Source organism: Scyliorhinus torazame, chromosome 12 (genome assembly GCF_047496885.1).
Source record: "Scyliorhinus torazame isolate Kashiwa2021f chromosome 12, sScyTor2.1, whole genome shotgun sequence".
Lineage (NCBI taxonomy): Eukaryota > Metazoa > Chordata > Chondrichthyes > Carcharhiniformes > Scyliorhinidae > Scyliorhinus > Scyliorhinus torazame.
In genome coordinates this window covers 10431356-10458949 of record NC_092718.1, presented here as the reverse complement: position 1 = coordinate 10458949, position 27594 = coordinate 10431356, and the positions used below count along the sequence as shown (strand labels likewise).

The window sequence follows — 27594 nt, the reverse complement described above, 5'->3', positions numbered from 1 at the left end:
ACGAGGGGTGGCATGTGGCGCAGTGGATAGCACTGAGACTGCGGCGCTGAGGACCCGGGTTTGAATCCCGGTCCGGGGTCACTGTCGGTGTGGAGTTTGCACATTCTCCTCAAGTCTGCGTGGGTTTCACCCCCAGAACCCAAAGGTGTGCAGGTTAGGTGTATTGACCCTTAATTAGAAAAAAAATAATAATTGGGTACTTTAAATTTATTTTAAAAAACTCCACAGAGACTGTGACCCAGGGTCGGGATTGAACCCGGGACCTCAGCGCCATAGGCAGCAGTGCTAACCACTGCGTCAGCCTGCCGCCCGCTAGAATCACTTTTGTAATGCAGGAAATGCGACAGCTTATTTGTGCACGGCAAGATACAAAAAACAACAATGAATTAGTGACCAGATCATCTTTGTAGGATGTTAATTGAGGGACAAAAATTGAGCAGAAACCAGGGATAAATTTCCTTGCTGTTTTTCAAAATGGCACAGCAGCATCTGTTACATCCACCCAAACAGGGCCTCAGTTTAATGTTTTGTTTTAATTTTTCCAATTAAGGGGCAATTTAGAGTGGACAATCGATCTACCCTGCACATCTTTGGGTTATGGGGGTGAGATCCACGCAGATGTGGGGCGGCACAGTGGTTAGCACTGTTGCCTCACAGCTCAATTGACCGAGGGTCGATTCCGGCCTCGGGTGACAGTCTGTGTGGAGTTTGTACGTTCTCCCAGTGTCTACGTGGGTTTCCTCCGGGAAACTTGTACTACGTGCTGTCCTACTATTGGCCATACTAAATTGCCCCTTAGTGTCCAGAAAGGTTAGCTGGGGTTACTGGGCTACGGGGATAGGGTGGAGGCAGGGTGCACTTTCCAAGGGTCGGTGCAGATTCGATGGGCGTAATGGCCTCCTTCTGCACCGTAAATTCTATGAGTCTATGAGACACGGGGAGATTTTGCCCTCGGGCAGTCACTCAGGGCCGGGATCGAACCCGGGTCCTCGGTGCCGTGAGGCAGCAGTGCTAACCACTGAGTCACCATGCTACCCTCGGTTTAGCGTTTTGCCCGGGAGACAGCATCTCCGCTGGTGACTGCAGGCTCAGCATAGATTCTGGTCCTCAAAAGTGTGACTCAGGTCAGAATGTGGCAGGTCGGGAGCACGGGAAGGGGAGTGGGGCTAATTCTCTCGAAGAGCCAGCAGAGATGGGATGGGACGAACGGACTCCTATGGGTAAGATGCTGAATGCTCCCCAGGCTGTGCTCGACTGCCTTCGCCTGGCTCTGGGGCGGGGAAGGTGATGAAAAAGCCCCGCCCCCTCCAGTGATTGGTCGCTGTGAGCATGACGCCCACCTGGGCAGCACGCTGATTGACCGCGGCAGCTGTCGGTCATGTCGTCCCCACCCCTTCCACAGTGATTGGCCACTGTGAGCCTGACGTCCACCCGGGCAACACGCCGATTGGCCAAGGCAGCTGTCAGTCACGCCGGCCCCGCCCTCTGGTTGTCAGGGCTGTTTCCTCCCCCTCAGCTGCTGCCCGGCTCCATGTAAACAGCAAGCGGCCGGGGCCTGGACCGCGCAGCCATGGATCCGCAGCTCAAGGTGCTGCAAGTCCTGCTGGACGCAGCGCCCGAATGGCGGGAGGTGAAGGGTCTGCGGCGGGCCAAGGCGGTGCGCTGCTGCCAGGCGCTGTGCGGCCTGCGCGGGGCCGGGGAGGGAGAGGCGGAGGGCGGCCTGTGCTTCACCGCCCGCTGCCCGGACTCGGGTCGCTGCTGCCGGAGGAACGTGGCCGCTCGGGCCGGGAGCTTCGTCGCGTGAGTTTGACCTGAAGGCGGTTGTTGGGGACTCGAGCTCGCCATGTGACCAATTCCCGGCCACGTGACTCCCCTGGGCCCGCGGGGCATTCTGGGAGTTGCAGTCCGGAGCAGGAGGATCAAGCCCTGCATTTAATGATCATCTTTATTGTCACAAGTAGGCTTACATTAACACTACAATGAAGTTACTGTGAAAATCCCCTCGTTGCCGCATTCCGGCGCCTGCTCGGGTACACTGAGGGAGAATTCAGAAATGTCCAAATTACCTAACAGCACGTCTTTTGGGACGTGTGAGAGGGAGGAAACAGGAGCAACCGGAGGAAACCCACGCAGACACGTGGAGGTGGTGGAAGACAGCTAATGTAGTACCATTAATTTAAAGGGAAGTAGGGATAAACTAGGTTTGTAGTCTACCAAACCTATAGCCTTGGCACACTCCTGTACCGTGGTGAGACCGGGCAACATAAGCTAAACAGGAGAAAAGTCTGAACAGTTTCCACCTTTGCTGTCTGAGGTGTATCCTTGGCATCATTTGGCAGGCCAAGGTCACCAACCCAGAGGTCATGGAGTGACCATCGAAATACATATGGGCAGCATGGTGACTTAGTTGTTAGCACTGTTGCTTCACAGCGTCAGGGACCCGGGTTAGATTCCTGACTTGGGTCACTGTCTGTGCTGAGTCTGCACATTCTCCCCGTGTCTGTGTGGGTTTCCTCCGGGTGCTCCGGTTTCCTCCCACAAGTCCCAAAAGACGTGCTGTCCGTTGAATTGGACATTCTGAATTCTCCCTCTGTGTACCCGAACAGGCGCCGGAATGTGGTGATTAGGGGATTTTCACAGTAACTTTATTGCAGTGTTAATCTAAGCCTATTTGTGTCAATAATAAAGTTTATTATTATATACTGCTAAGTCAACTATGTTGGCACTGGCTAAGCCATGTTCATCATTGGATGGCGGCTGTATTACCAAAGACCTTTTCTATATATGGCGTGGGGTCCCTGAGCCACAACGGATGATGCTTAACGCAGAGTTGACCACCAAGGTGCAAACCATCATCTTGACAAGATGGAAGTCTTATCAGCGATGCATGGTACCAGCCTGTGCAGCACACCTAGACAAAATGCCAACTGACCCACACAATGGACTTGGAGTGGGGGCAGAGGAAATTTATCTGAATTTTACAAGGGATGAGGGAGAACTAGGAATATTCTCCTTGGAGCAGAGAAGATTATAGTGTGATTTGATAGAGGGGCTAATAAGGCAGGGCTTTTAATGAAGTAGATCTGGAAAAGTGGACCCCACTGTCAGGATGGTCAGTAACCAGAAGGCATGGGATTTAAGATAATTGGGAAAAGAACCAGTGAGGTGATGGGAAGTTTTAATCTAAGGCTTTGATTTGGAAAGCCCTGTATGAATTGAAAATAAAACATTTCGGGGCCAGCGGGAAGAGCAGCGATTGTACCTTCTGTGATAAACACTTTAGGCCTGGCACAGGCATGATGGCCAAATTACTGTACATGCTGGAGGGTGGGGGGTGGTGAAGATGGAACCTACATTCAGCTTGATATAGCAAAGTATAATAGGAGCACAGCTGTCTCCATAATGGGTTTCTGGGATGGATTTTCCCAGCAATATATGCCTAGTACATACCAGTAGCCAATTGACCTGGTTTTAATCTTTTGTGAAGAGAAGTCTATTATCAAGGGGTTATCCTGCAGAGCTTCCTGAGGAAAGACATGATGCAGATTGACAAACTCAGCATAGAAGTATTACAAACCAAGGAAATATTCCTTTCCAGCCTTTTGAAGCACAAATATTTTTCATTTGTGCTCAGGACACAGGTGTCCTTGGCAAGACGAGCATTTATTGTTCATCCCTAGCTGTCCTTAAGGACTTTCCTAAATCCTTCAGCCCTCGTGGTGAAGGTGTTTACCTAGTGTTTTGGGCAAGGGATTCCAGAATTATGAAGTCACGATGAAGGAACGGAGGTGCACATGCCCAAGTGGGGATGGTGTGAGACTGGGAGGGGAACCTGCAGATGGTAGTGTTCCCCTGTAGTTGCCCTTTTCTTTCAAAGTTATGGTGTTCAAGGGTTTGGTATGTGCTGCCAAAGAAGTCTAGGAGAGACTCTGCTTTGAGCCCTGTTGATAGTAAACAATGCAGCCACAGTGCACTGCGGTGGGGGAAGTGCATGTTCATCCTGATTATTATTACATCTCATTCTTGAAGGTCTTAATACTAAAACAATCTAATCAAATATCACTTAAAACCTAGATTTGGAGAACCAGATCATGCAGAGATTTACCTGTCCTTCCATCTGCTTTTTGCTCTCCACACTGCCTGAAACTGAATTGTTGAGAGAGTTTAACAATGTATGGCTGTAGTTGAGTGCAGCAAATGTTTGTGCCAAGGTAATTGGGGCTTAAGGTGTAAACAGCTGATTAAACAGTGAAGACAACCTCAGCATAATTAATATGGTAGAAGCAATGTCTTCGTCATTGAAATCTATGCAAACTGTTAATGTTAGTTGTTTAGAAAGTGGCACAGAAACTGGCTATTCACACAACTAGTCTATATGCGTGTTCATGCTCCACATGACTATCCTCCCACCCCATTTCATCTCGCCCTAAATCAATTGCTCAGCACAAACCGTTCCTTTCGGTAGCTACAGTCAGCATAAACATTGGTAATTTGATAAGTTTCTTTACCCCGCAGACTAAATATATTTTCTGTTTTTGGCTTATTTTTGAGCAGGTTTGTTTGGGAAACAACTGAGACTTTGCAGGCTTCACCCTCCAGAGAGAGGGTTATTGCTCTCAATAGCTGCAATGACCTGGGGATCTATGAGCTGCACATCCAGGATGGCATCTGTGACGTCGCTAATACTCACAGTTGTAGCAACGAAGCACTGAAGAAAATTGTTGAAAACAAGAACCTGAGTAAGTGATGGTACTACAATTGTTAAGAAATCCATGCTTATTAAAATGGTGAGAACTGCCATATTTAGCTATAATGCCATTATGTAAGAGCCAGTTTAGCTCAGTGGGCTAGACAGCTGGTTTGTAATGCAGAACAAGGCCAGCAGCGCAGGTTCAATTCCCGTACCGGCATACCCGAACAGGCGCAGGAATGTGGCGACTAGGGGCTTTTCACAGTAACTTCATACTGGTGATAATAAAAAGGTTATTATTATTATTAAAGGAATAATGTTTTCACTAGCAAAAGGTTCGGTAACCAGAGGACACATACTGAACATAATTGAGAGGGGAAAAAAGATGAGGAGCAATAGTTTCACATAACTATGCACTGAGTGCTGAATTTGGTGCATTTTGAGTGCTATAGTAAGAGTTTGGTGACCGAGGGAGTATAAGGCTTAATTTTTATCTAAAGTTTAGTCTTTCTTTTATTTAGTTAATTAACTTAAAAGTTGCTGTTTGGTTTAGAAGAAGGTGAGTTTTCAATCAGCTTTAAACAAGCTTCTACTTGTAGGCACTTGCAGCTGGAGCTTGTTAATTGGATTAGGCCAGTTTTCAGAGGCTAGATTCACAGTATAAAAGTGATCCCCTACAGTGCAGACCGAGTGCTGAATTTGGTGCATTTTGAGTGCTATAGTAAGAGTTTGGTGACTGAGGGAGTGCTGAATTTGGTGCATTTTGAGTGCTATAGTAAGAGTTTGGTGACCGAGGGAGTTAGGTGAGGAGGGAGTAAGGTGCTCCTTTCATTTTGTTTCCGACATTTCCGCAAAGAGTGAGAAGAGAGCCAGGAGTTTACAGAAAGTGTAGCTGACTGGGAGCAGAGTCGGAGGGCGGAGATCTAGTTAGTCCACAGGGCAGCTATATTCTGTCAGGTAAGAGGGGATGGAGGCTAGGCCAGTTGCATGCTCCTCCTGTAGGATGTGGGTGGTGAGGGATACCACCGGTGTCCCCGCTGACTATACCTGCGGGAAGTGCACCCAACTTCAGCTCCTCAAAGACCGTGTTAGTGAACTGGAGCTGAAGATGGATGAACTTCGGATCATCCGGGAGGCAGAGGGGGTGATTGAGAAGAGTTACAGGGAGGTAACTACATCCAAGGTACAGGACAAGAATAGCTGGGTTACAGTCCGGGGGAAAAAAACAAATAGGCAGACAGTGCAGGGATCCCTCGTGGCTGTTCCCCTTCAAAACAAGTATACTGTTTTGGATGCTGTTGGTGGGGATGACCTACCGGGGGCAGGCCCTAGCGGCCAGGTCTCTGGCACTGAGTCTGGCTCTGGGGCTCAGAAGGGAAGGGGGGAGAATAGAAAAGCAATAGTTGTCGGAGATTCAATGGTTAGGGGAATAGATAGGAGATTCTGTGGTCGCGAGCGAGACTCCCGGAAGGTATGTTGCCTCCCGGGTGCCAGGGTCAGGGAAGTCTCGGATCGTGTCTTCAGGATCCTTAAGGGGGAGGGGGAGCAGCCAGAAGTCGTGGTGCACATTGGTACCAACGACATAGGTAGGAAAAGGGGTGTGGAGGTAATAAACAAGTTTAGGGAGTTAGGCTGGAAGTTAAAAGCCAGGACAGACAGAGTTGTCATCTCTGGTTTGTTGCCGGTGCCACGTGATAGCAAGGCTAGGAATAGGGAGAGAGTGCAGTTGAACACGTGGCTGCAGGAATGGTGTAGGAGGGAGGGCTTCAGGTATTTGGATAATTGGAGCGCATTCTGGGGAAGGTGGGGCCTGTACAAGCAGGACGGGTTGCATCTGAACCAGAGGGGCACAAATATCCTGGGAGGGAGGTTTTCTAGTACTCTTCGGGAGGGTTTAAACTAATTTGGCAGGGGAATGGGAACCGGATTTGTAGTCCAGCAACTAAGGTAGCCGATATTCAGGACGCCAAAGCGTGTAATGAGGCAGTGGGGAAGGGAACACTGACAAAGGAGAGTACTTGCAGGCACGGAGATGGGTTGAAGTGTGTATACTTCAACGCAAGAAGCATCAGGAATAAGGTGGGTGAACTTAAGGCATGGATCGATACTTGGGGACTACGATGTGGTGGCCATCACGGAAACTTGGATAGAAATGGGGCAGAAATGGTTGTTGGAGGCCCCTGGTTATAGATGTTTCAATAAGATTGGGGAGGGTGGTAAAAGAGGTGGGGGGGTGGCATTGTTAATTAGTGATAGTATAACAACTGCAGAAAGGCAGTTCGAGGAGTATCACCCTAATGAGGTAGTATGGGTTGAAGTCAGAAATAGGAAAGGAGCAGTCACCTTGTTAGGAGTTTTCTATAGGCCCCCCAATAGTAGCAGAGATGTGGAGGAACAGATTGGGAAACAGATTTTGGAAAGGTGCAGAAGTCACAGGGTAGTAGTAATGGGTAACTTTAACTTCCCAAATATTGAGTGGAAACTCTTTAGATCAAATAGTTTGGATGGGGTGGTGTTTGTGCAGTGTGTCCAGGAAGCTTTTCTAACACAGTATGTAGATTGTCCGACCAGAGGAGGGGCAATATTGGATTTAGTACTTGGTAATGAACCAGGGCAAGTGATAGATTTGTTAGTGGGGGAGCATTTTAGAGATAGTGACCACAATTCTGTGACTTTCACTTTTGTAATGGAGAGGGATAGGTGCGTGCAACAGGGCAAGGTTTACAATTGGGGGAAGGGTAAATACGATGTTGTCAGACAAGAATTGAAGTGCATAAGTTGGAAACATAGGCTGTCAGGGAAGGACACAAGTGAAATGTGGAACTTGTTCAAGGAACAGGTACTACGTGTCCTTGATATGCATGTCCCTGTCAGGCAGGGAAGCGATGGTCGAGTGAGGGAACCATGGTTGACAAGAGAGGTTGAATGTCTTGTTAAGAGGAAAAAGGAGACTTGTGTAAGGCTGAGGAAACAAGGTTCAGAAAGGGCATTGGAGGGATACAAGATAGCCAGGAGGGAACTGAAGAAAGGGATTAGGAGAGCTAAGAGAGGGCATGAACAATCTTTGGCGGGTAGGATCAAGGAAAACCCCAAGGCCTTTTACACATATGTGAGAAATATGAGAATGACTAGAGCGAAGGTAGGTCCGATCAAGGACAGTAGCGGGAGATTGTGTATTGAGTCTGAAGAGATAGGAGAGGTCTTGAACGAGTACTTTTCTTCTGTATTTACAAATGAGAGGGGCGATATTGTTGGAGAGGACCGTGTGAAACAGACTGGTAAGCTCGAGGAAATACTTGTTAGGAAGGAAGATGTGTTGGGCATTTTGAAAAACTTGAGGATAGACAAGTCCCCCGGGCCTGACTGGATATATCCAAGGATTCTATGGGAAGCAAGAGATGAAATTGCAGAGCCGTTGGCAATAATCTTTTCGTCCTCACTGTCAACAGGGGTGGTACCAGGGGATTGGAGAGTGGCGAATGTCGTGCCCCTGTTCAAAAAAGGGAATAGGGATAACCCTGGGAATTACAGGCCAGTTAGTCTTACTTCGGTGGTAGGCAAAGTCATGGAAAGGGTACTGAAGGATAGGATTTCTGAGCATCTGGAAAGACACTGCTTGATTAGGGATAGTCAGCACGGATTTGTGAGGGGTAGGTCTTGCCTTACAAGTCTTATTGAATTCTTTGAGGAGGTGACCAAGCATGTGGATGAAGGTAAAGCAGTGGATGTAGTGTACATGGATTTTAGTAAGGCATTTGATAAGGTTCCCCATGGTAGGCTTCTGCAGAAAGTAAGGAGGCATGGGATAGTGGGAAATTTGGCCAGTTGGATAACAAACTGGCTAACCGATAGAAGTCAGAGAGTGGTGGTGGATGGCAAATATTCAGCCTGGATCCCAGTTACCAGTGCCGTACCGCAGGGATCAGTTCTGGGTCCTCTGCTGTTTGCGATTTTCATTAATGACTTGGATGAGGGAGTTGAAGGGTGGGTCGGTAAATTTGCAGACGATACGAAGATTGGTGGAGTTGTGGATAGTAAGGAGGGCTGTTGTCGGCTGCAAAGAGACATAGATAGGATGCAGAGCTGGGCTGAGAAGTGGCAGATGGAGTTTAACCCTGAAAAGTGTGAGGTTGTCCATTTTGGAAGGACAAATATGAATGCGGAATACAGGGTTAACGGCAGAGTTCTTGGCAATGTGGAGGAGCAGAGAGATCTTGGGGTCTATGTTCATACATCTTTGAAAGTTGCCACTCCAGTGGATAGAGCTGTGAAGAAGGCCTATGGTGTGCTCGCGTTCATTAACAGAGGGATTGAACTTAAGAGCCGTGAGGTGATGGTGCAGCTGTACAAAACTTTGGTAAGGCCACATTTGGAGTACTGTGTACAGTTCTGGTCACCTCATTTTAGGAAGGATGTGGAAGCTTTGGAAAAGGTGCAAAGAAGATTTACCAGGATGTTACCTGGAATGGAGAGTAGGTCTTACGAGGAAAGGTTGAGGGTGCTAGGCCTTTTCTCATTAGAACGGAGAAGGATGAGGGGCGACTTGATAGAGGTTTATAAGATGATCAGGGGAATAGATAGAGTAGACAGTCAGAGACTTTTTCCCCGGGTGGAACAAACCATTACAAGGGGACATAAATTTAAGGTGAAAGGTGGAAGATATAGGAGGGATATCAGAGGTAGGTTCTTTACCCAGAGAGTAGTGGGGGCATGGAATGCACTGCCTGTGGAAGTAGTTGAGTCGGAAACATTAGGCACCTTCAAGCAGCTATTGGATAGGTACATGGATTACGGTAAAATGATATAGTGTAGATTTATTTGTTCTTAAGGGCAGCACGGTAGCATTGTGGATAGCACAATTGCTTCACAGCTCCAGGGTCCCAGGTTCGATTCCGGCTTGGGTTACTGTCTGTGCGGAGTCTGCACGTCCTCCCCGTGTCTGCGTGGGTTTCCTCCGGGTGCTCCGGTTTCCTCCCACAGTCCAAAGATGTGCAGGGTAGGTGGATTGGCCATGATAAATTGCCCTTCGTGTCCAAAATTGCCCTTAGTGTTGGGTGGAGGTGTTGAGTTTGGGTAGGGTGCTCTTTCCAAGAGCCGGTGCAGACTCAGGGGGCCGAATGGCCTCCTCCTGCACTGTAAATTCAATGATAATCTATGATTAATCTCGGACAAAGGTTCGGCACAACATCGTGGGCCGAAGGGCCTGTTCTGTGCTGTATTTTCTATGTTCTATGTTCTATAACTAGCTGTTTTCTGGAGTACACTCTCTGAAAGGGGGTGGAATCCGATTCAATAGCAATTTTCAACAGAGATTGGGTAATTACTTGAAGGTGAAACATCTCTTGTGCTATGAGGAAAGAGGACGGTGGTAGGACTAGTTGAATAATTTTAAAGAGCTGACACGGCATGATAGACAAAATGGCTTCCTTCCTGTGCTGTATCATTCTCTGGTTCTATTATGCCAATTAGTTTAGTAATATATTGATGCTATTTGCCTCATTACAATATACAGGTTACAGTGCTGCACAGGAAGTCATTTAAGCCTTTTATTAATTTAACAGGGCCACTGATTGGAAGTCGATAGAAAAAGGATTTATGTATTTAAGATTTGATTCTGTTCAATGTTTTATTCTAGTCAGTTAATTTAACTGAGCTTGACTACACTGGAGGAAAAACAGATGGAGTGCATGTCTTTCATAGCTGGCCCCGCAGATGTGTGAATGTCAGGCTAGCAAAAGCAATCTTTATTTTAAAAAAAAAAAGCTGCTTCTGGGTGCTGGCTTCATAGTCCATTTATAAATAATTTTGGTTTCATTATTTGGTCACAGTGACCATGCCAAAATGCACAAAAATGTAGAATTAGCACCGGGATTTGTATGAAAACGCATATTAATTTCTCTGCATTTTGGATATTTTGAAGTAAATTGTTTTTGGTTTCCAGATCTGGCTTCATCTTTTACAGTGAAGATTCTGTCGTTTAAAAGCAACAAATCTTGCATACTGTTAGATAATTGCGTGCTACTCCATCTGACTTGGTTGGAAGGCACCTCGGAGGCTGCTGATTTGGGTGGCTTTAAGCTTTGTCTGCCCCCCGGTACTCCAGAGAGAATAACCGATGGCCAGATTTGCCAAGAAATGCTTTTCTTACTCGACAGTACAGGCTGGATATGTATCTTTTTCGAAAAGTTAAGTTAACACAAACTGTTAAAATACCAAGCTGTGGTTTAGCCTTCATTATAAGAGGCATAAGTACCGTTTCATCATAGAGCAGGAAAATTCTTGCAGGAGTATATTAATTACTGGTCAGGGAACTAATTGGCTATCATGCCATATGGCGTAATACACTGATTGTAGCTCTTTTGATGGTAAGTGAAGTTGGATGATGTTTGTCAAAATATAACTGGCACCTTTTCTAAAAAAAAAAGACAACACGTGCAATTTGTGTTAGTGATCCTGACAGTCCTCAGGAACATGAATTAACATTCAAAGCAATGTGATTAGTGAGTATTCCCATCTTTACATTGATAATTCAGATTCCTTGCACCGTGAATCTCAGCAATTCTTACTTTTGCCCCATGTTAATACATTTTCTAAAAAATCTATTTTTTAAAATTAGAGTTTTAATAGGGTTTTGATAAAATGGGTCCTTGCAGCAGTGCTGTAAGATTGGTGCAGGCTATATAACCGCATACATCTGGAATGCTCCACTTATTTTTACGCAAACTAATCTTCAAAAACACATGCCTTTACTGCTCTTTTACAAAGTTAATTTCTAGCTCGGCTTTAACTGCTGCAGGCCGCACTAGAACATATTTTTGAAGTTACTCACCTTTGTCCAACAGAGCCTTGCTTTATCACAAACCTTTCCACGCAACATTTTTACTCAACAAAACACTTATTTGAATGTTGTCAATTGGAGGAAATGGACCTGCAAATACATTTTAAAACGCACCTGTTATGGTCCCTGTAGAGACTTGATAACTCGTAAAAAGATATTTGAGTTTCCAATGGCTGACTGGAAGGATCACGCAAGATTTAAAGTTTTAAGACTTTTACTGTAACAAACTAAAAGCAACACTGTCTAAACTCTATACAATAGGCAACTTAGTATTCTAAACTATTCTCTGTGGCATGTTTTCCTTTTATCTTTCCCAGCTGGGTAACTTACTGACTTCCACTGGGAGGGTTACCCTGTAGATTCCTTCCTCTAGCCAAACCTAGGTGAATTTTCCAGCCTCATTTAAAACCTCACAAATGTGGTCTTTTCGATCTCAGACCAAACTCTCATCAGCATTCTGAGTGGTGAATAATAGAACCCGCATTTTTTGTGCTTCAGGTGCAGAACTAGTTGCTTCTATCCCTGTTCGCTTTTAGATTTTGACACGCTGACCTGTCTGGTTGGTTCAGGGAGGTTTTGAGAAACTTGCAGCCAGACATCACAATGGCTTTTTATTGACCTTTCCTTCCTAAAGCCAATTCCCATGGTAATGTGAATCACAAGCCTTCTACCCAGATACAAATGATGTTAGCTGTCCTCTAAAACACCCCCCACCCCCCAAACATCACTACCCAAACATCACATGAGACTTCTATCCAGATACAAATTGTTAGTTTTCCTCTAAAACATCCCCCACCCTCAATCTCCATTCTATCTTGGAATTAAATAAACAATTCTTTTTAAAAATTTAAATCTCCGATGTAAGGTGTGGGCGTTGCTGGCTGGGTCAACATTTAAAAAAAATACTTTTATTGAAGTTTTTCAATTGTAACATAATGCAACAAAACCTCAGGCTTTGTACAGCACAGCAAAAATGTCTCCGCATACATAAATACAGAAGGGGATAGGAGAACAACAATGCAGTTGGCTCATTGTAATCACAACTTGGGTGCCTTCATTATGTATCTGCGGATATACTTGAGAATGAGGGAGCGGAGGATAAGGCCATGAAAACATGATAAACTGGTGCACATCTTCCCATGTAGGCATTGCCCACGAGAATTAGATTGAGAATTACAGATCATGTTTGGGCGCGCACCAGAACATCTCTCCCTCGGCTCCAGCCATACCAGAGGCATCAGTGACATTGTGACATCCTTTCCTTCTGTGCCTTAGCAGTCACCAGTCACCAATTCTTTAACCCCACAATAACAGAAATACAGAAAAAAATTGCCGAGACACAGGCCAGCATCGTCACCCAACAGAGCCTCTGCCTGACCCAGGTAAACACAGTCACTCCTGCCCTAACCCACCCGATAAAGCTACCACTGTCACCGACCACACAACAAAGAGAATATTGAAGACCAGTCAAGCAGGGATTAACCGACCACACCCAGGCGTGCACCATCACATATTTCCCCTTACTCCAAAAACCCCAGAGGAGCCAACCACAAAGAAGAATCACAAGGAACCCAGTCCTGTCCAGGTACATGATCTGTCCGGACCTTCGTAGGGGATGAGCAGGGATTCCCTAAACCCAAAGTAACAGAAATACAAAAGAAAACCTGACACAACCAGCTCCAACTGGGAATTTCATCATCGTGAGGACTTGCATAGCCATACCATTCATCACGGCACCAACCATCCACATACCACCCTGCTGTGGCTCTGCTCATCTTCTCTGGAAAAGATGTGAGGGATATCTAACAAGAGGTCCTCCTTTGTAAAGACAAGGGTTACAGCACGCGGGCAGGGAATTTGAAGAATGCGCAACCCTTGTGTCGCACTACCAATTTAGTATGGTTCTTGCCATAACAGGTGACCAATGCCTCCGTGCTGAAGTATCCTACATCCTTATAAGGAAAAAAGACAATAACATGAAATCAACGACAGAGTCACGAGGGATAAAGTTCAGGGTTATTGATGAACTGCTGGATAATAACACCATCTGCGGCGCTTCGGAAAGTCAAAGCCATGACTGGATCGTTAAGCAAAATCCCTCCAGTTCCAACGAACGAAGCACCTTCACCTCTGTCACGCCATCGTCCCGATTCCCAGGCAGCAAGAAACCTAGGCCCTGCCAGGAGGTGGTGACCCGATGTGTCCAGTTACCTCCCAACACCTCAGGATGAGCATAGAGGATAAGACAATGTAAGACCAATGGTTGGGGTCTCCAACCGACCCCAGGCCTCGAAGTCTGTGTCAAACTTGAAACGCCCAGCCCTCAAATTGAGATTACGGAAGCACGGCGGTCGAGTCTCTTTTGATCGGAAATTTGTTTCCCGCTTCCCTCGAGACCGGGCGCACCAATACTCCCCGCCTGACTCCAACTCCCTGAGTCCCAGAATAAGCGACGTACCCTACTTCTCCGCGTCCCGAGTCTCTCGAGGATATTTTGCAGTTCATCAAAGTGAGCATCAATAACCTGCATCATGGAGCAGCGTCCGCAACATCATTCAATATGGCAGCCATCACCTTGATGCGGACAGCACTGCCGAGGTGCAGGCCCATTCACCAGCAAAACCACCACTGCAAGCTGGGCCCCACCCTCAAGCAAACGAGGATTTGTTGAACTATCTCGGCCCCTCATCGGCAAAATACAGCCAGGATCTTCCTGGGACACAGTGCAAGATCTATACCCCAAAAGCAAGTAATTATGGGATCTGCATCGGGGAAGAAAGGATTAAAAGTCAAGTAGAACAGAGCTCACAAATGCACAACCACCCATGTGCTTACATCCACTGCTGGGCCAGCATTTTATTGCCCATCCCTAATTGACCTTGCTAGGCCATTTCAGAGGGCATTTTAAGAGTCAACCACCGTTGCTGTGAGTCTGGAGTCACATGTAGGCCAGACCAGGTAGGGATGGTAAATTTCCTTCCCTAAAGGACATTAGTGAACCAGATGGGTTTTTAGTAGAGCCATTTCTAAAACCTGACATTGCTCACATCTCCCTACGAGGGGGTGGGCATGTGCCTTGGGTGTTTCAATTTTTACCCGGAGGTGGGGGGAGAAATAATTAATGGGAGTCTGGCCCACCACCCCCAAAACAGTATTGTGGCAGCCCTGGGCTGCCAGGTACAGAGGCAGGCTATGTAAAAGGCTGATCTTGAGTACTCTGGAGTATATAAGAGAAAACAAAAAACAGCCTTCTCATCCCCTCCCCACATACTCTATAATATCCATAGCAGCTCATGCCCCATGTGCCCCTCTGCCCACTCCCCATGGCCCTTTATAGCCTCTATGCCAACTTAGTACAAACACATGCTATCCATGACTCCCACCCACCACCCTCGATGCTAACTCATCATAGAACATACAGTACAGAAGGAGGCCATTCAGCCCATCGAGTCTGCACCGACCCACTTAAGCCCTCACTTCCACCCTATCCCCATAACCCAATAACCCCTCCTAACCTTTTTGGTCACTAAGGGCAATTTAGCACGGCCAATCCACCTAACCTGCACGTCTTTGCACTGGGAGGAAACCGGAGCACCCGGAGGAAACCCACGCAGACACTGGGAGAACGTGACCCAGTGGGGAATCGAACCTGGGACCCTGGTGCTGTGTGTAACACAATGGTCAGACTGCAGGAGCCATGCGGAGTTGAAATACAAGTTCTATAGATTACTTAATGATTTTTAAAAAAAATTATTGATTTTTAAAACCAATTTACTACATTTAAATTCCTTCAAATACTTCACTGTTATAAAAGTGAGGACCCCAAGCATTTGTATTTGCATCCCTTCTTCACAGAGCAGCAACCCGGACCCCCTTTAATAACCAAGCCACACAAGCTTGATGTCAGACAAAAATTCAAAGCAGGTCACATGATCCCCTTCATGCTTCCATTTCACTCCAAATTAAAGAAACCACCCCAAACATAACAATTGTGTACATTTGGCATTTGTACAACACCCACCTGATTCAGAAAATTCTTATTTGGGGTCGAAATACAAAGCTTTGCGAAGAATAGATTTATGGCAAAGTGGTGTAAAAGGGGAAATACAATGTTGTTTTGTTTCACTTTTATTGTTTTTGCCAATCAGAAACCACAATAATTTGACTGACCAACAGAAAAAGCATGCACACAGCGGATGCTGGAAATCTGAAATAAAATCTGTAAATGCTGGAGGAAATAAGCAAGCTTTTTATGGAAGATAGAAAAACTCAGCTTGAACTTTGCTCAGCTTGCTCTAAATCTGTCCAGAACAATAACTATGGGTATTACAAAAGAGTCTAGTGTTGTGCCAAAACCATAATGTTGTCATGCAACAAATTGAGCCAAGTAGGACTTGTGTTTTTAATTGGCTCTGTGGATGTGGGTGTTGCTGACGAAAGGTCACTTTTAATGATAGGCCAGCTCCAGAGGTGTGATGTCCAATCCCTTGTGTGGAAGTGGAGTCATATTATTATTATCCACCAGCTTTATTGTATTCAGCTTTGCAAGTTGCTGTGGTGAGATTTGAACCTGGTACCATAACCAGTGTTTTCTTTAATGTTCTTTTGCTACATAACGTCCCATTTACTGTGGACTCTTTTTAAAAAAATGTATATTCTAAATCTTTACAAAACACTCCAGAAAGGAAAGAAAATATACAAAAGAGAAATAAAAAGGGCATTACGCCAACACACAAAGCAACTTAATCCTCTAACCATTAAACTATTTAGCAAACGAGGAACAAGAATGGGGCAAACGCCCCTTATATAAATCAAAACAAGACCCCCCCCCCCCCCCCCCCCCCGGGGGTTGCTGCTGCTCTTGACCTCCACCTAACGTTCCGCGAGAAAGTCTAGGAATGGTTGCCACCGCCTGGAGAACCCCTGTACAGACCCTCTCAAGGCAAACTTTATCTTCTCCAACCTGAGAAACCCCGCCATGTCCCTCCACATTAGTAAGATCCTTCTCCGGGCTACCAAAGAGGCAAAGGCCAGAACTCCGGCCTCTTTCGGCTCCTGCACTCCCGGCTCGTCTGATACCCCAAATATTGCTATCCCCCAACTTGGTTTTACCCGAGTATCCAAGACTCTGGACATAGCCCTTCTGAAGCCCCTCCAAAACCCCTCAAGTGCCGGACACACCCAGAACATATGGGCGTGATTTGCTGGGCTCCCCGAACACACCACACAGCTGTCCTCTACCCCAAAGAAATTGCACATCCTCGCCCCTGTCTTATGCACCCTTTGTACCACTTTAAACTGGATCAGGCTGAGTCTGGCGCAAGACGAGGAGGAGGTAACCTTGCCCAGGGCATCCACCCAAAGGCCCTCATCCAGCTCCTCTCCCAACTCCTCCTCCCACTTGCCCTTCAGCTCCTCCACCGAGGCTTCCTCCGCCTCCTGCAGCTCCTGGTAAATCGCCGAGACCGTACCCTCTCCAACCCATACACCCGAAATCACCCTGTCCTGTATCCTCCGGGCAGGCAGCAGCGGAAATTCCCCTACCTGCCTCCTCACAAACACCCTAACCTGCTTATACCTGACGGCATTTGCCGGGGGTAACCCAAATTTCTCCTCCAGCGCCCTTAGACTGGCAAAAGTCCCGTCAATGAATAGGTCCCCCATCCTTTTAATTCCTGCCCGATGCCAACTTAGGAATCTGCCATCCATCCTGCCCGGTGCAAACCTATGGTTGTTCCATATCGGGGACGAGACTGAGGCCCCCACCTCCCCCCTGTGCCGTCTCCACTGCCCCCAGATCCTCAACGTCGCCGCCACCACTGGGCTCGTGGTGTACCGCGTCGGCGGTAGCGGCAACGGTGCTGTCACCAGTGTCCCTAGGCTGGTACCCACACATGACGCCGCCTCCAGTCATATCCACGACGCCCCCTTTCCCTCCATTACCCTATTGTGGTCTCTTTAAGATTACTGTGTGGTTGGCGATGTGTGCATCGTAAGGGACCACTACTTGTGTCTGCCCTGCCAGTCCTCTGGGCAGCATATTTGTTATTGCTGCGTGACTGCGCACCCACACAGCTTAGAGGGAACATTGACCACTTCCACAACTGGATCTTATGAAAATAAATCTTTGTCTTAACATTCCTTAATATAATGCTTTTTAAGATATCTATGATACGGTGGATGGTAAACGGCTTGGTAGTATTAATCTTTCCCTTTGCCATGATGGAGAAACTGGAGAGGCAAATGATGTATGTCACCTGTCCTGCCTGAACAGACTCTGGTTATCACCTGACTTGAAGGTTGCTGTAGTGGTGAACTGCTTTAACTTCGCTGTTTGTGTCAACTTGAATACCTTTTTCAGGCAAGTCTACTTTTAATATTTGTACATATATTTTAAGAAAAAGCCAGAAAACTGTCTGCCGTAATCTGCTTAAACAAAGTGCAAGACTTGAGGAAAATACAAGAGAAGGCACTTCATGCCCACCCCTGCCCCTGCGCACATTCTGGTCGTGGCAGAATTAACACCGGTTTCTTTTGACTTATTTTTTAAAAATTTAGTGTACCGACTTAATTTTTTCCAATTAAGGGGCAATTTTAGCGTGGCTAATCCACCTAGCTTGCACATTTTTGGGATGTGGGGGTGAAACCCACGCAAACACTGGGAGAATGTGCAATCTCCACACGGACAGTGACCCAGAGCTGGGATCGAACCTGTGACCTCGGCGCCGTGAGGCCGCAGTGCTAACCCACTGCGCCACCGTGCTGCCCTTCTTTTGACTTTTGATAATAGTGTTGCATTGCCATCACTATCTGGTGATTTCTCATAACATTTTTGAAGTATTAAGCGTTGACTTTGATGGAGTTCCTCTGATCACACTTTTGACATCTGCGATAGTCTTGGAAATGAATGGTGTCCTGCCCAATTTTTAAAATTCACGCAACCTTTCTTAAATCCAAACTACCATGTTCAAAAGTTTCAAAATTACAATGAAGTAAAAAATGTCTTGCCGTTGTATATATTTATTGTGTATACTAAATCTGTTTGCAAATTGACTCATCTGCTCATTGTGGCTATTCCCGAGATAGTGGCACATAGCAGTCAGTCACCCCAAACATTTGGTTCCTTTTCTTTACTGGAAGAACACGTCATCTACTTAGAAACCGCCACCCAACTTGTCCGAGATCCAAAACTAGACGTGCCATCAGTAGCAGAATAGTTTGCGAGAATTATGAAACAAGATATCATTGACTTGTGGGCAGCATTAACGAAGATCTGTTCCATCATCTCTTCAGTGCCTACAGGCACATGAGGCAGACAGAGTACATACTCCTATCTGTTTCCATAGCTAGAATTTCCTGGGGCAGGTTGCCAGCCTGTCACCATTCAACCTCTTTGGCCACATCGTGAACATGCGTCCCTTGGCCATCAGGTCCCGGAGTGGGACTTGAACCCGGAGCCACACGGCAGGGATGCTACCCATTGAGCCACGGACGACCTTTTTTTAAAAAAAAAAATTTTTATTAGGGTATTTGCAAGTTTTTATAATAACAATAATACGACATAAACATGGTACCATAAACATTTCCTCCCCTATCACAATCTTCACACACTCCAACCATAAAACAAAGCCAGAGACCTCCTTAAGAGGATCTGTTGGTCAGTTTTAAAGGACCTTTTCATAGAATCATAGAATTTACAGTGCAGAAGGAGGCCATTCGGCCCATCGAGTCTGCACTGGCCCTTGGAAAGAGCACACCACTTAAGTCGACACCTCCACCTTATCCCCGTAACCTAGTAGGCCCACCTACCCTTTTTCTGGACACTAAGGGCAATTTAGCATGGCCAGTCCACCTAACCTGCACACCTTTGGACTGTGGGAGGCAACCGGAGCACCCGGAAGAAACCCATGAAGACTTGGGGAGTACATGCAAACTCCGCACAGACTGTGACCAAGTCGGGATTCGAACCTGGGACCCTGGAGCTGTGAAGCGACAGTGCTAACCACAGCTACCGTGTCGCCCAGCAGCAGCAGTTGCAGCAGACTTAAAAGTAATGTATACTTTGAAGCTCAGAATGTTGTTTCTCTTGCAGAAAGCACCCTGAATACTTGCAGTGTACAAGTAAAGCTTGTGATGATGCACCTTTGAAAGCGCCCGCTGGCATCGATGAGGATGACCTTGCCAGTTCCATATATAGCGATAAAGTGCTCAACCTATCATTCCAAACAGATCGGTAAGGGTAGAAAGGAAAATATCTTTTAAAAATATAACTATTTGAATGCATTTAATTTTAACCTGTGAAATATGTATTACATATTTTAAAATAGCTGGCAAAATATCTGAGAGAAATTAGCTTTATTTTTTTAAAGCAGTGAGTTATAATGATCTTGAATGGGCTGCCTAAAGGATGGTGGAAGCAGATTCAATAGTAACTTTCAACAGGGAATTGGATAAGTACTTGAAAAAGAGAAATATGCGAAGCTTTGTGGAAAGAGATGGAAAATGGGACTTTTAAAGAGCTGGGACAGACACAGTGGGCTCAATGGCTTCCTCCTGTGCTCTGATTCTTTGTTGCATAATGGTAATATTGGTGCACCTTGTGCATTTTTAAAAAAGTTAAAGGTTCTCAAGTTAAAATCGTTTCTACTCTTGGGCATCAATCGGGCATTGTTGGATAAGGTGTAGCCTGGGGAAGTAAAGTTCCCTGAACTCTGCCTCAGCAGTATCCTTGAACAGCAACCTCAAAAATATATCCTGATTGGCACCAGTGTAGTAATTTAGTTTCCCATATATGTCTGGCCTGTGTGAGATTAGTCAGAGTAATACCCTGGGGGATCCAGGTTCAAATTCCACCACTGCAAATAGTGAAATTTGAATTCAATAAAAATCTGGAATTAATGAAACCATTGTCGAATGTTGTCAAAACCCATCTGCTTCACTAATGGCCTTTAGGGAAGGAAATCTGCTGTCCTTACCTGGTCTGGCCTACATGTGACTCCAGACCCACAGCAATGTGGTTGACTCTTAACTGCCCCCCTCGGGGACAATTAAGGATGGGCAATAAATGCTGGCCCAGCCTGCGACGCCCACATCCCATGAACAAATTGTTAAAAACCTTTCTCTGAACTGCTTCCAATGCATTTACACCTTCCTAAAAATAAGGTGACCAATATTGAAAATGAAAAATGAAAATCGCTTATTGAAAATGAAAATCACTTATTGTCACAAGTAGGGTTCAATGAAGTTACTGTGAAAAGCCTCTAGTTGGCACATTCCGGCGCCTGTTCGGGGAGGCTGTTACGGGAATTGAACCGTGCTGCTGGCCTGCCTTGGTCTGCTTTCAAAGCCAGCGATTTAGCCCTGTGCTAAACAGCCCCTATTGTGCACCATACTCCAAATGTGGACTCACTAGTGCTCAGTACAACTGAAACATAATCTCTCTACTTTTGTATTCAATTTCCCTCGCAATAAATGATAACATTACATTAGCTTTCCTAATTTCTTGTTGTACCTGCATACTTGCGGTTTGTGGTTCATCCACTAGGACACCCAGATCCTTCTGCATCTGAGCTCTAAACCATTTAGAAAATATGCTTTCTTATTATTCCTGCCAAAATGGACAATTGACATTTTCCTAAATTATACTCCATTTGCCAGATGTTTGCCCACTCATTTAACCTATATATAGCCTCCTTATAAGGGAAGCACGATAGCATTGTGGATAGCACAATTGCTTCACAGCTCCAGGGTCCCAGGTTCGATTCCGGCTTGGGCCACTGTCTGTGCGGAGTCTGCACATCCTCCCCGTGTGTGCGTGGGTTTCCTCCGGGTGCTCCAGTTTCCTCCCACAGTCCAAAGATGTGCAGGTTAGGTGGATTGGGCGTGATAAATTGCCCATAGTGTCCAAAATTGCCCTTAGTGTTGGGTGGGGTTACTGGGTTATGGGGATAGGGTGGAGGTGTCGACCGTTGGAGGGGTGCTCTTTCCAAGAGTCGGTGCAGACTCGATGGGCCGAATGGCCTCCTTCTGCACTGTAAATTCTATGAAATTATGTCACCGTCCCAACTTAATTTCCTACCTATCTTTGTGTCATCAGCAAATTTGGCAGCCATTCTTTCAATCCCTTTTTATAGATTATCGAACCCTTTCATAGATCATAGAATCACTACAACGCAGAAGGATGCTATTTGGCCCATCGAGTCTATACCGACCCTCCAAAAGAGCACTCTATCCAGGCCCATTCTCTGTTTTTCCCCCCCCACCCCCCTGCCCCATCCCAGTAACCTAACTTGTACATCCCTGGACACTTAAGGGCCAATTTAGCATGGCCAATCCATCTAACCTGCACATACTTTCTCCAAGTCATTTACATAATTTGTAAACTGTTGAGGTCCCAGCACTGATCCCTGTCGCACACCATTCGTTACGTCTTGCCAACCTGAAAAAGACCCATTTATTCCCACTCTCTGCTTTCTGCCAGTCAGCCAACCACCTAACCATGGGGCAGCACGGTAGCACAGTGGATAGCATTGTGGCTTCACAGCGCCAGGGTCCCAGGTTCGATTCCCCGCTGGGTTACTGTGCTGAGTCTGCACGTTCTCCCCGTGTCTGCGTGGGTTTCCTCCGGGTGCTCCGGTTTCCTCCCACAGTCCAAAGACGCGCAGGTTAGGTGGATTGGCCATGATAAATTGGCCTTAGTATCCAAAACGTTTAGGAGGGGTTATGGGGCTGTTTAGCACAGCTCTAAATCGTTGGCTTTGAAAGCAGACCAAGGCAGGCCAGCAGCACGGTTCGATTCCCGTAACAGCCTTCCCGAACAGGCGCCGGAATGTGGCGATTAGGGGCTTTTCACAGTAACTTCATTTGAAGCCTACTTGTGACAATAAGCGATTTTCATTTCATTTCATTTCATTTCATGGGGATAGGATGGAAGTGAGGGTTTAAGTGGATCGGTGCAGACTCGATGGGCCGAATGGCCTCCTTCTGCACTGTATGTTCTATGCATCTATCCAATAGCATCCCTATAGCATGCACCTATATTTCCCACAATAACGTTTAATTTGGCATTTTATCAAATGTCTTCTGGAAATCAGTACCTCCACTGGTTCCCTTTACCCGCAGCACAGGTTACTTCCTCAAACAACTCCAATAAGTTTGTTAAACATGATTTTCTTTTCAGAAAACCATATTGACTTTGCCTGAACACCTTGAGCTTATTCAATTGCGCTACTATACCTTCTTCAACAATACCTTCTAACATTTTCCCTACAACAAATGTTAAGCTAACCGGCCTGTGGTTTCCTGCTTTGAGTCTCCCTGTCTTTTTGAATAATGAAGATACATTTGCTATTTTCTTGGCTAGTGAGATCTTCCCTGAAGCTAGGGAGTTTTGAAACAGTTTTAAGCCAATGCATCACCTTCCTTTAAGACTCTAGGATGAAGCCCATTGGGACCAGATTCTTGTCAGCCTGTAGCACCAACAATTTACTCCGTGCCACTTCTCTGATGACTGTAATTTTCCCGAGTTCCTCCCTCCTTCCTATTTCCTGGTTTATAGCTGCTTCTGGGATGTTACTTGTAACGTCTGTGGTGAAGACTGATGCAAAATATCTGGTTAATTCATCTGCCATCTCCTTGTCCATTATCAATTTTCCAGGCACTGTTTCTCGGACCAATTCTCATTTTGTTAACTCTTCTCTCCTTTAAATACTTATAAAAATAGATAGTAAGTGTTTTTATATTGCTGGCTAGCTTTTTCTCATTCTCGTACCCTAACTTTTCCCTCAATCCTTTGTCATCCTTAGCTGTTCCTTATATTCTGTCCAATCTTCTGATTTGCCACCTGTCTTTGCACGATTATATGCTTTTTCTTTAAGTTGGATTGGATTGGATTGGATTTGTTTATTATCACGTGTACCAAGGCACAGTGAAAAGTATTTTTCTGCGAGCAGCTCAACAGATCATTAAGTACAAGAGAAGAAAAGGGAATAAAAGAAAATACATAATAGGGCAACACAACATATACAATGCAACTACATAAGCACTGGCATCGGATGAAACATACAGGGTGTAGTGTTAATGAAGTCAGTCCATAAGAGGGTCATTTAGGAGTCTGGTGACAGTGGGGAAGAAGCTGTTTTTGAGTCTGTTCGTGCGTGTTCTCAGACTTCTGTATCTCCTGCCCGATGGAAGAAGTTGGAAGAGTGAGTAAGCCGGGTGGGAGGGATCTTTGATTATACTGCCCGCTTTCCCCAGGCAACGGGAGGTGTAGATGGAGTCAATGGATGGGAGGCAGGTTCGTGTGATGGACTGGGCGGTGTTCACGACTCTCTGAAGTTTCTTGTGGTCCTGGGCCGAGCAGTTGCCATACCAGGCTGTGATGCAGCCCGATAGGATGCTTTCTATGGTGCATCTGTAAAAGTTGGTAAGAGTCAATGTGGACATGCCGAATTTCCTTAGTTTCCTGAGGAAGTATAGGCGCTGTTGTGCTTTCTTGGTGGTAGCGTCGACGTGGGTGGACCAGGACAGATTTTTGGAGATGTGCACCCCTAGGAATTTGAAACTGCTAACCATCTCCACCTCGGCCTTGTTGATGCTGACAGGGGTGTGTACAGTACTTTGCTTCCTGAAGTCAATTACCAGCTCTTTAGTTTTGCTGGCATTGAGGGAGAGATTCTTGTCGCTACACCACTCCACTAGGTTTTCTATCGCCCTCCTGTATTCGGACTCATCGTTATTCGAGATCCGGCCCACTATGGTCGTATCGTCAGCAAACTTGTAGATGGAGTTGGAACCAAGTTTTGCCACGCAGTCGTGTGTGTACAGGGAGTAGAGTAGGGGGCTAAGTACGCAGCCTTGCGGGGCGCCGATGTTGAGGACTGTTGTGGCGGAGGTGTTGTTGTTCATTCTTACTGATAGTGGGCTGTTGGTCAGAAAATCGAGGATCCACTCCGAGGGTGAGAAGGGTGTTCCTGGAGCGGAGTAGAGATAGGGGGGGGCTGGCGCTGCCCAACCTCTGTGGGTACTACTGGGCCGCCAATGCGACAATGGTGCGCAAGTGGGTGATGGAGGGGGAGGGGGCTGCATGGAAGAGGCTGGAGACGGTGTCCTGTGTGGGTACGAGTCTGGGGGCGCTGGCAATGGCGCCGCTGCCGCTCCCTCCAAGGAGGTATACCACGAGCCCGGTGGTGGTGGCGGCCCTCAAAATATGGGGGCAGTGGAGGACGCATAGGGGGGAAGTTAGGGCCTCGGCGTGGACCCCATTACGGGGGAACCACCGGTTCGCCCCAGGAAGAACAGGTGGAGGGTTTTCGGGGTGGTACAGGGCAGGCATACGAAAGTTGGGGGACCTGTTTGTGGACGGGAAGTTCGCGAGCTTGGGTGAGCTGGAGGAGAAGTACGGGCTCCCCCCGGGGAACACCTTCAGGCACTTACAGGTAAGGGCGTTTGCCAGACGGCAGGTGATGGAATTCCCACGGCTACTGCCACACACAGTACAGGACAGGGTGCTCTCGGGGGGGTGGGGGGGGGTGGGAGTGGGGAAGATCTCGGAAACATACCAGGTGATGCAGGAGGAGGAGGAGGCCTCAGTGGTGGAGTTGAAAGGTAAGTGGGAGGAGGAGTTGGGAGAGGAGATCGAAGAGGGGACGTGGGCAGAGGGTGAACTCTTCCTCTTCATGCGCGAGGCTCAGCCTTGTAGAGGGTTCCATCTTTGCTACTCCACTACTGGGCCGATATCTGGGGTTTGAGTATCTGTGTGTGTCTCCCTCCAGCTGGCACTGAAACTTCAGAGGCCAGGGGATGCCGCACTGGGACACCTCAGCGGGAGAGAGCACTGAATCAAGCCTGCTGTTTATCCCTAACCGGAAGCCTGAGGCATATATCTCACAGATATCCAGACCCCCACCAATGCCGGTGGTACAACACCCACCCGGTTCCTACTTCGCTGGAGTAGCTTTCCCAAGAGAGAGAATAGGACACTGCTGTTTATTACCTAACCAGCAGCCTGTCCTGAGTGAACGGGTTTGAATCGTTCAAGATGACCCTAGATTCTCGACCCCGGAATTAAGGTGAGGAATATCTTAACAATGACTTGGTCAGAGATCGCTGGTGAGAGATTGAAGAATTTAAACGACTCCAATTATCAGCAAATCGAGGTTTATTGCAAAACCCAGGTCAAAATCATCAAACAGAAGAAATTATAATAAAATCTTAAGCTCTAACAAACTAAGTCTATTCAGGAAGTACTATAACGGACACAACGTAAAATCTTACTGTTACACAATTTTAGCAATGGCACAAAACACAAATCAAGCCCTCTGCCCCAAAGCCTCAACCACTATCAAAGTCAAGGGAGTTTCGCAAGCTGCTGCAGGAGGTCAAGTCAAAGGGGGAGAGGTCAAGCCAACAGACCCTCAATCGAAACACAGCCCCTTTTATATTGAATTACCTGGCTTTTTCCTGTTTTCGGCCAGCCCCTTTTGCATTGAATTGGTAAGGTTTAAAGTTCCTGCTGGTCCCGCCCCTTTGAGCCGGTCAGACCTGTCGACTTCTGGGGTTTCCTCCCATTTGCGTTGTATCGGTCCAAGTTTAAAGTTCCCGCTGGTCCCGCCCCCTTTGAGCCGGTCAGACCTGTCGACTTCCGGGTTCTCCTCGCAGGTCCGCTCCTTCCAGCCAGGCAGACCTGTCCCGATTTGAATTTGGCGCCGACTCCGCCCCCTCTGACCCAGTGAGTTCCTGCCGGCGGCTCCTGTCAAGATTGGAGTACCTCCCCCAGGTCCGCCTCCAACTTGTTTTTTTTTTCCTACCGTTTATCTTCAAGGGCTTTTCCAGCGCAATATACTGAGCCCAGACAGTCTGCTTTTTTAGATAACAAGGTTAAGCTCTCGTGAAGATTTTCAAAGTCTTCCATCAGCTCCGGAGATCGCTGCTATTCTCACCTTGCTATGTTGATGGGGTGTTGATTGGATTCTGCTCTGGTGGAGGCCAAGTCATTTACATCTGCATGGGGCTATGACCATCCCATTGTCCTGCTAGCAGGTAGGCCCCTTTGTATTACCATGCCCCTTTGTCTGTGTTTTAATCTTATCTAGTTGTCTGGCTCCTTCTTCCTTGTAGCTCCTGGGGGGGGGGTTTGTAAATACCTATGCCCCTACTCAGCTCAGCGGACCAAGCCTGCTGGGAAATTTGGTTACGTTCCCTTGGCTGAAAAGTGTCCAGTTTACAGTCTCTGGGTTTTATTCTTGGGCAGTCCAAAAAGGGCCGAATTGCCCGAAAACCTTACAGCCTCATACAGTTTAAGGTGCTGCACAGGGCACACATGACCGGGACAAGGATGAGCAGGTTCTTTGGGGGTGAGGACACGTGTGTTAGGTGCTCAGGGAGCCCAGCAAATCACACCCATATGTTCTGGGCATGCCCAGCGCTGGAGGAATTTTGGAAGGGCGTAGCGAGGACAGTGTCGAGGGTGGTAGGATCCAGGGTCAAACCGGGCTGGGGGCTCGCAATATTTGGGGTGGCAGAGGAGCCGGGAGTGCAGGAGGCGAAAGAGGCTGGAATTCTGGCCTTTGCGTCCCTGGTAACCCGGCGAAGGATTCTCCTTCAGTGGAAAGATACGAGGCCCCCAAGCGTGGAATCCTGGATCAGCGATATGGCAGGGTTCATTAAATTGGAGAGGGTGAAATTCGCCTTGAGAGGGTCGGTACAAGGGTTCTTTAGGGGGTGGCAACTGTTCTTAGACTTTCTGGCAGAACGATAGACATTGGTCAATGGCAGCAGCAGCTCGGCGGGGGGGGTGGTTTACTTTATTTTTGTTTATGTTATTTACACTGGAAGGGTCTGAGGGGGTGTATACACCTGTTGTCTTAAGTCGGGGTGTTAATGTTAATTTATTATTTAGGTACAGGGGGGGAGGGGTTTGGGGGGTTGCTTTTTTAGATTGTGTTTTGTACTTAACCCTGTTGGGTTCTTTTTTCTTTCTCATTTTGTTATTGATATTTTATGAAAACCTTTAATAAAAATTATTTTAAAAAAAAAAAAAGAAAATCGAGGATCCAGTTGCAGAGTG

At 46.8% G+C, this 27594-nt stretch overlaps 1 protein-coding gene across 2 annotated transcripts in view; it reads left to right on the top strand.

The window, feature by feature from the left end:
- Positions 1 to 1490: 1490 nt before the first annotated feature.
- Positions 1491 to 27594, top strand: part of spg11 (SPG11 vesicle trafficking associated, spatacsin) — a 230978-nt gene continuing 204874 nt past the window's right edge. The window contains exons 1-5 of one of the 2 annotated variants that reach the window (XM_072470406.1): positions 1491 to 1800; positions 4555 to 4739; positions 10632 to 10859; positions 17691 to 17889; positions 19621 to 19761. In XM_072470406.1, coding sequence (XP_072326507.1) covers positions 1571 to 1800; positions 4555 to 4739; positions 10632 to 10859; positions 17691 to 17889; positions 19621 to 19761 — 983 coding nt within the window. In that variant the 5' untranslated portion in view covers positions 1491 to 1570. The remainder of the gene's footprint in view (positions 1801 to 4554; positions 4740 to 10631; positions 10860 to 17690; positions 17890 to 19620; positions 19762 to 27594) is intronic. The other variant, XM_072470405.1, reaches the window with a different exon arrangement.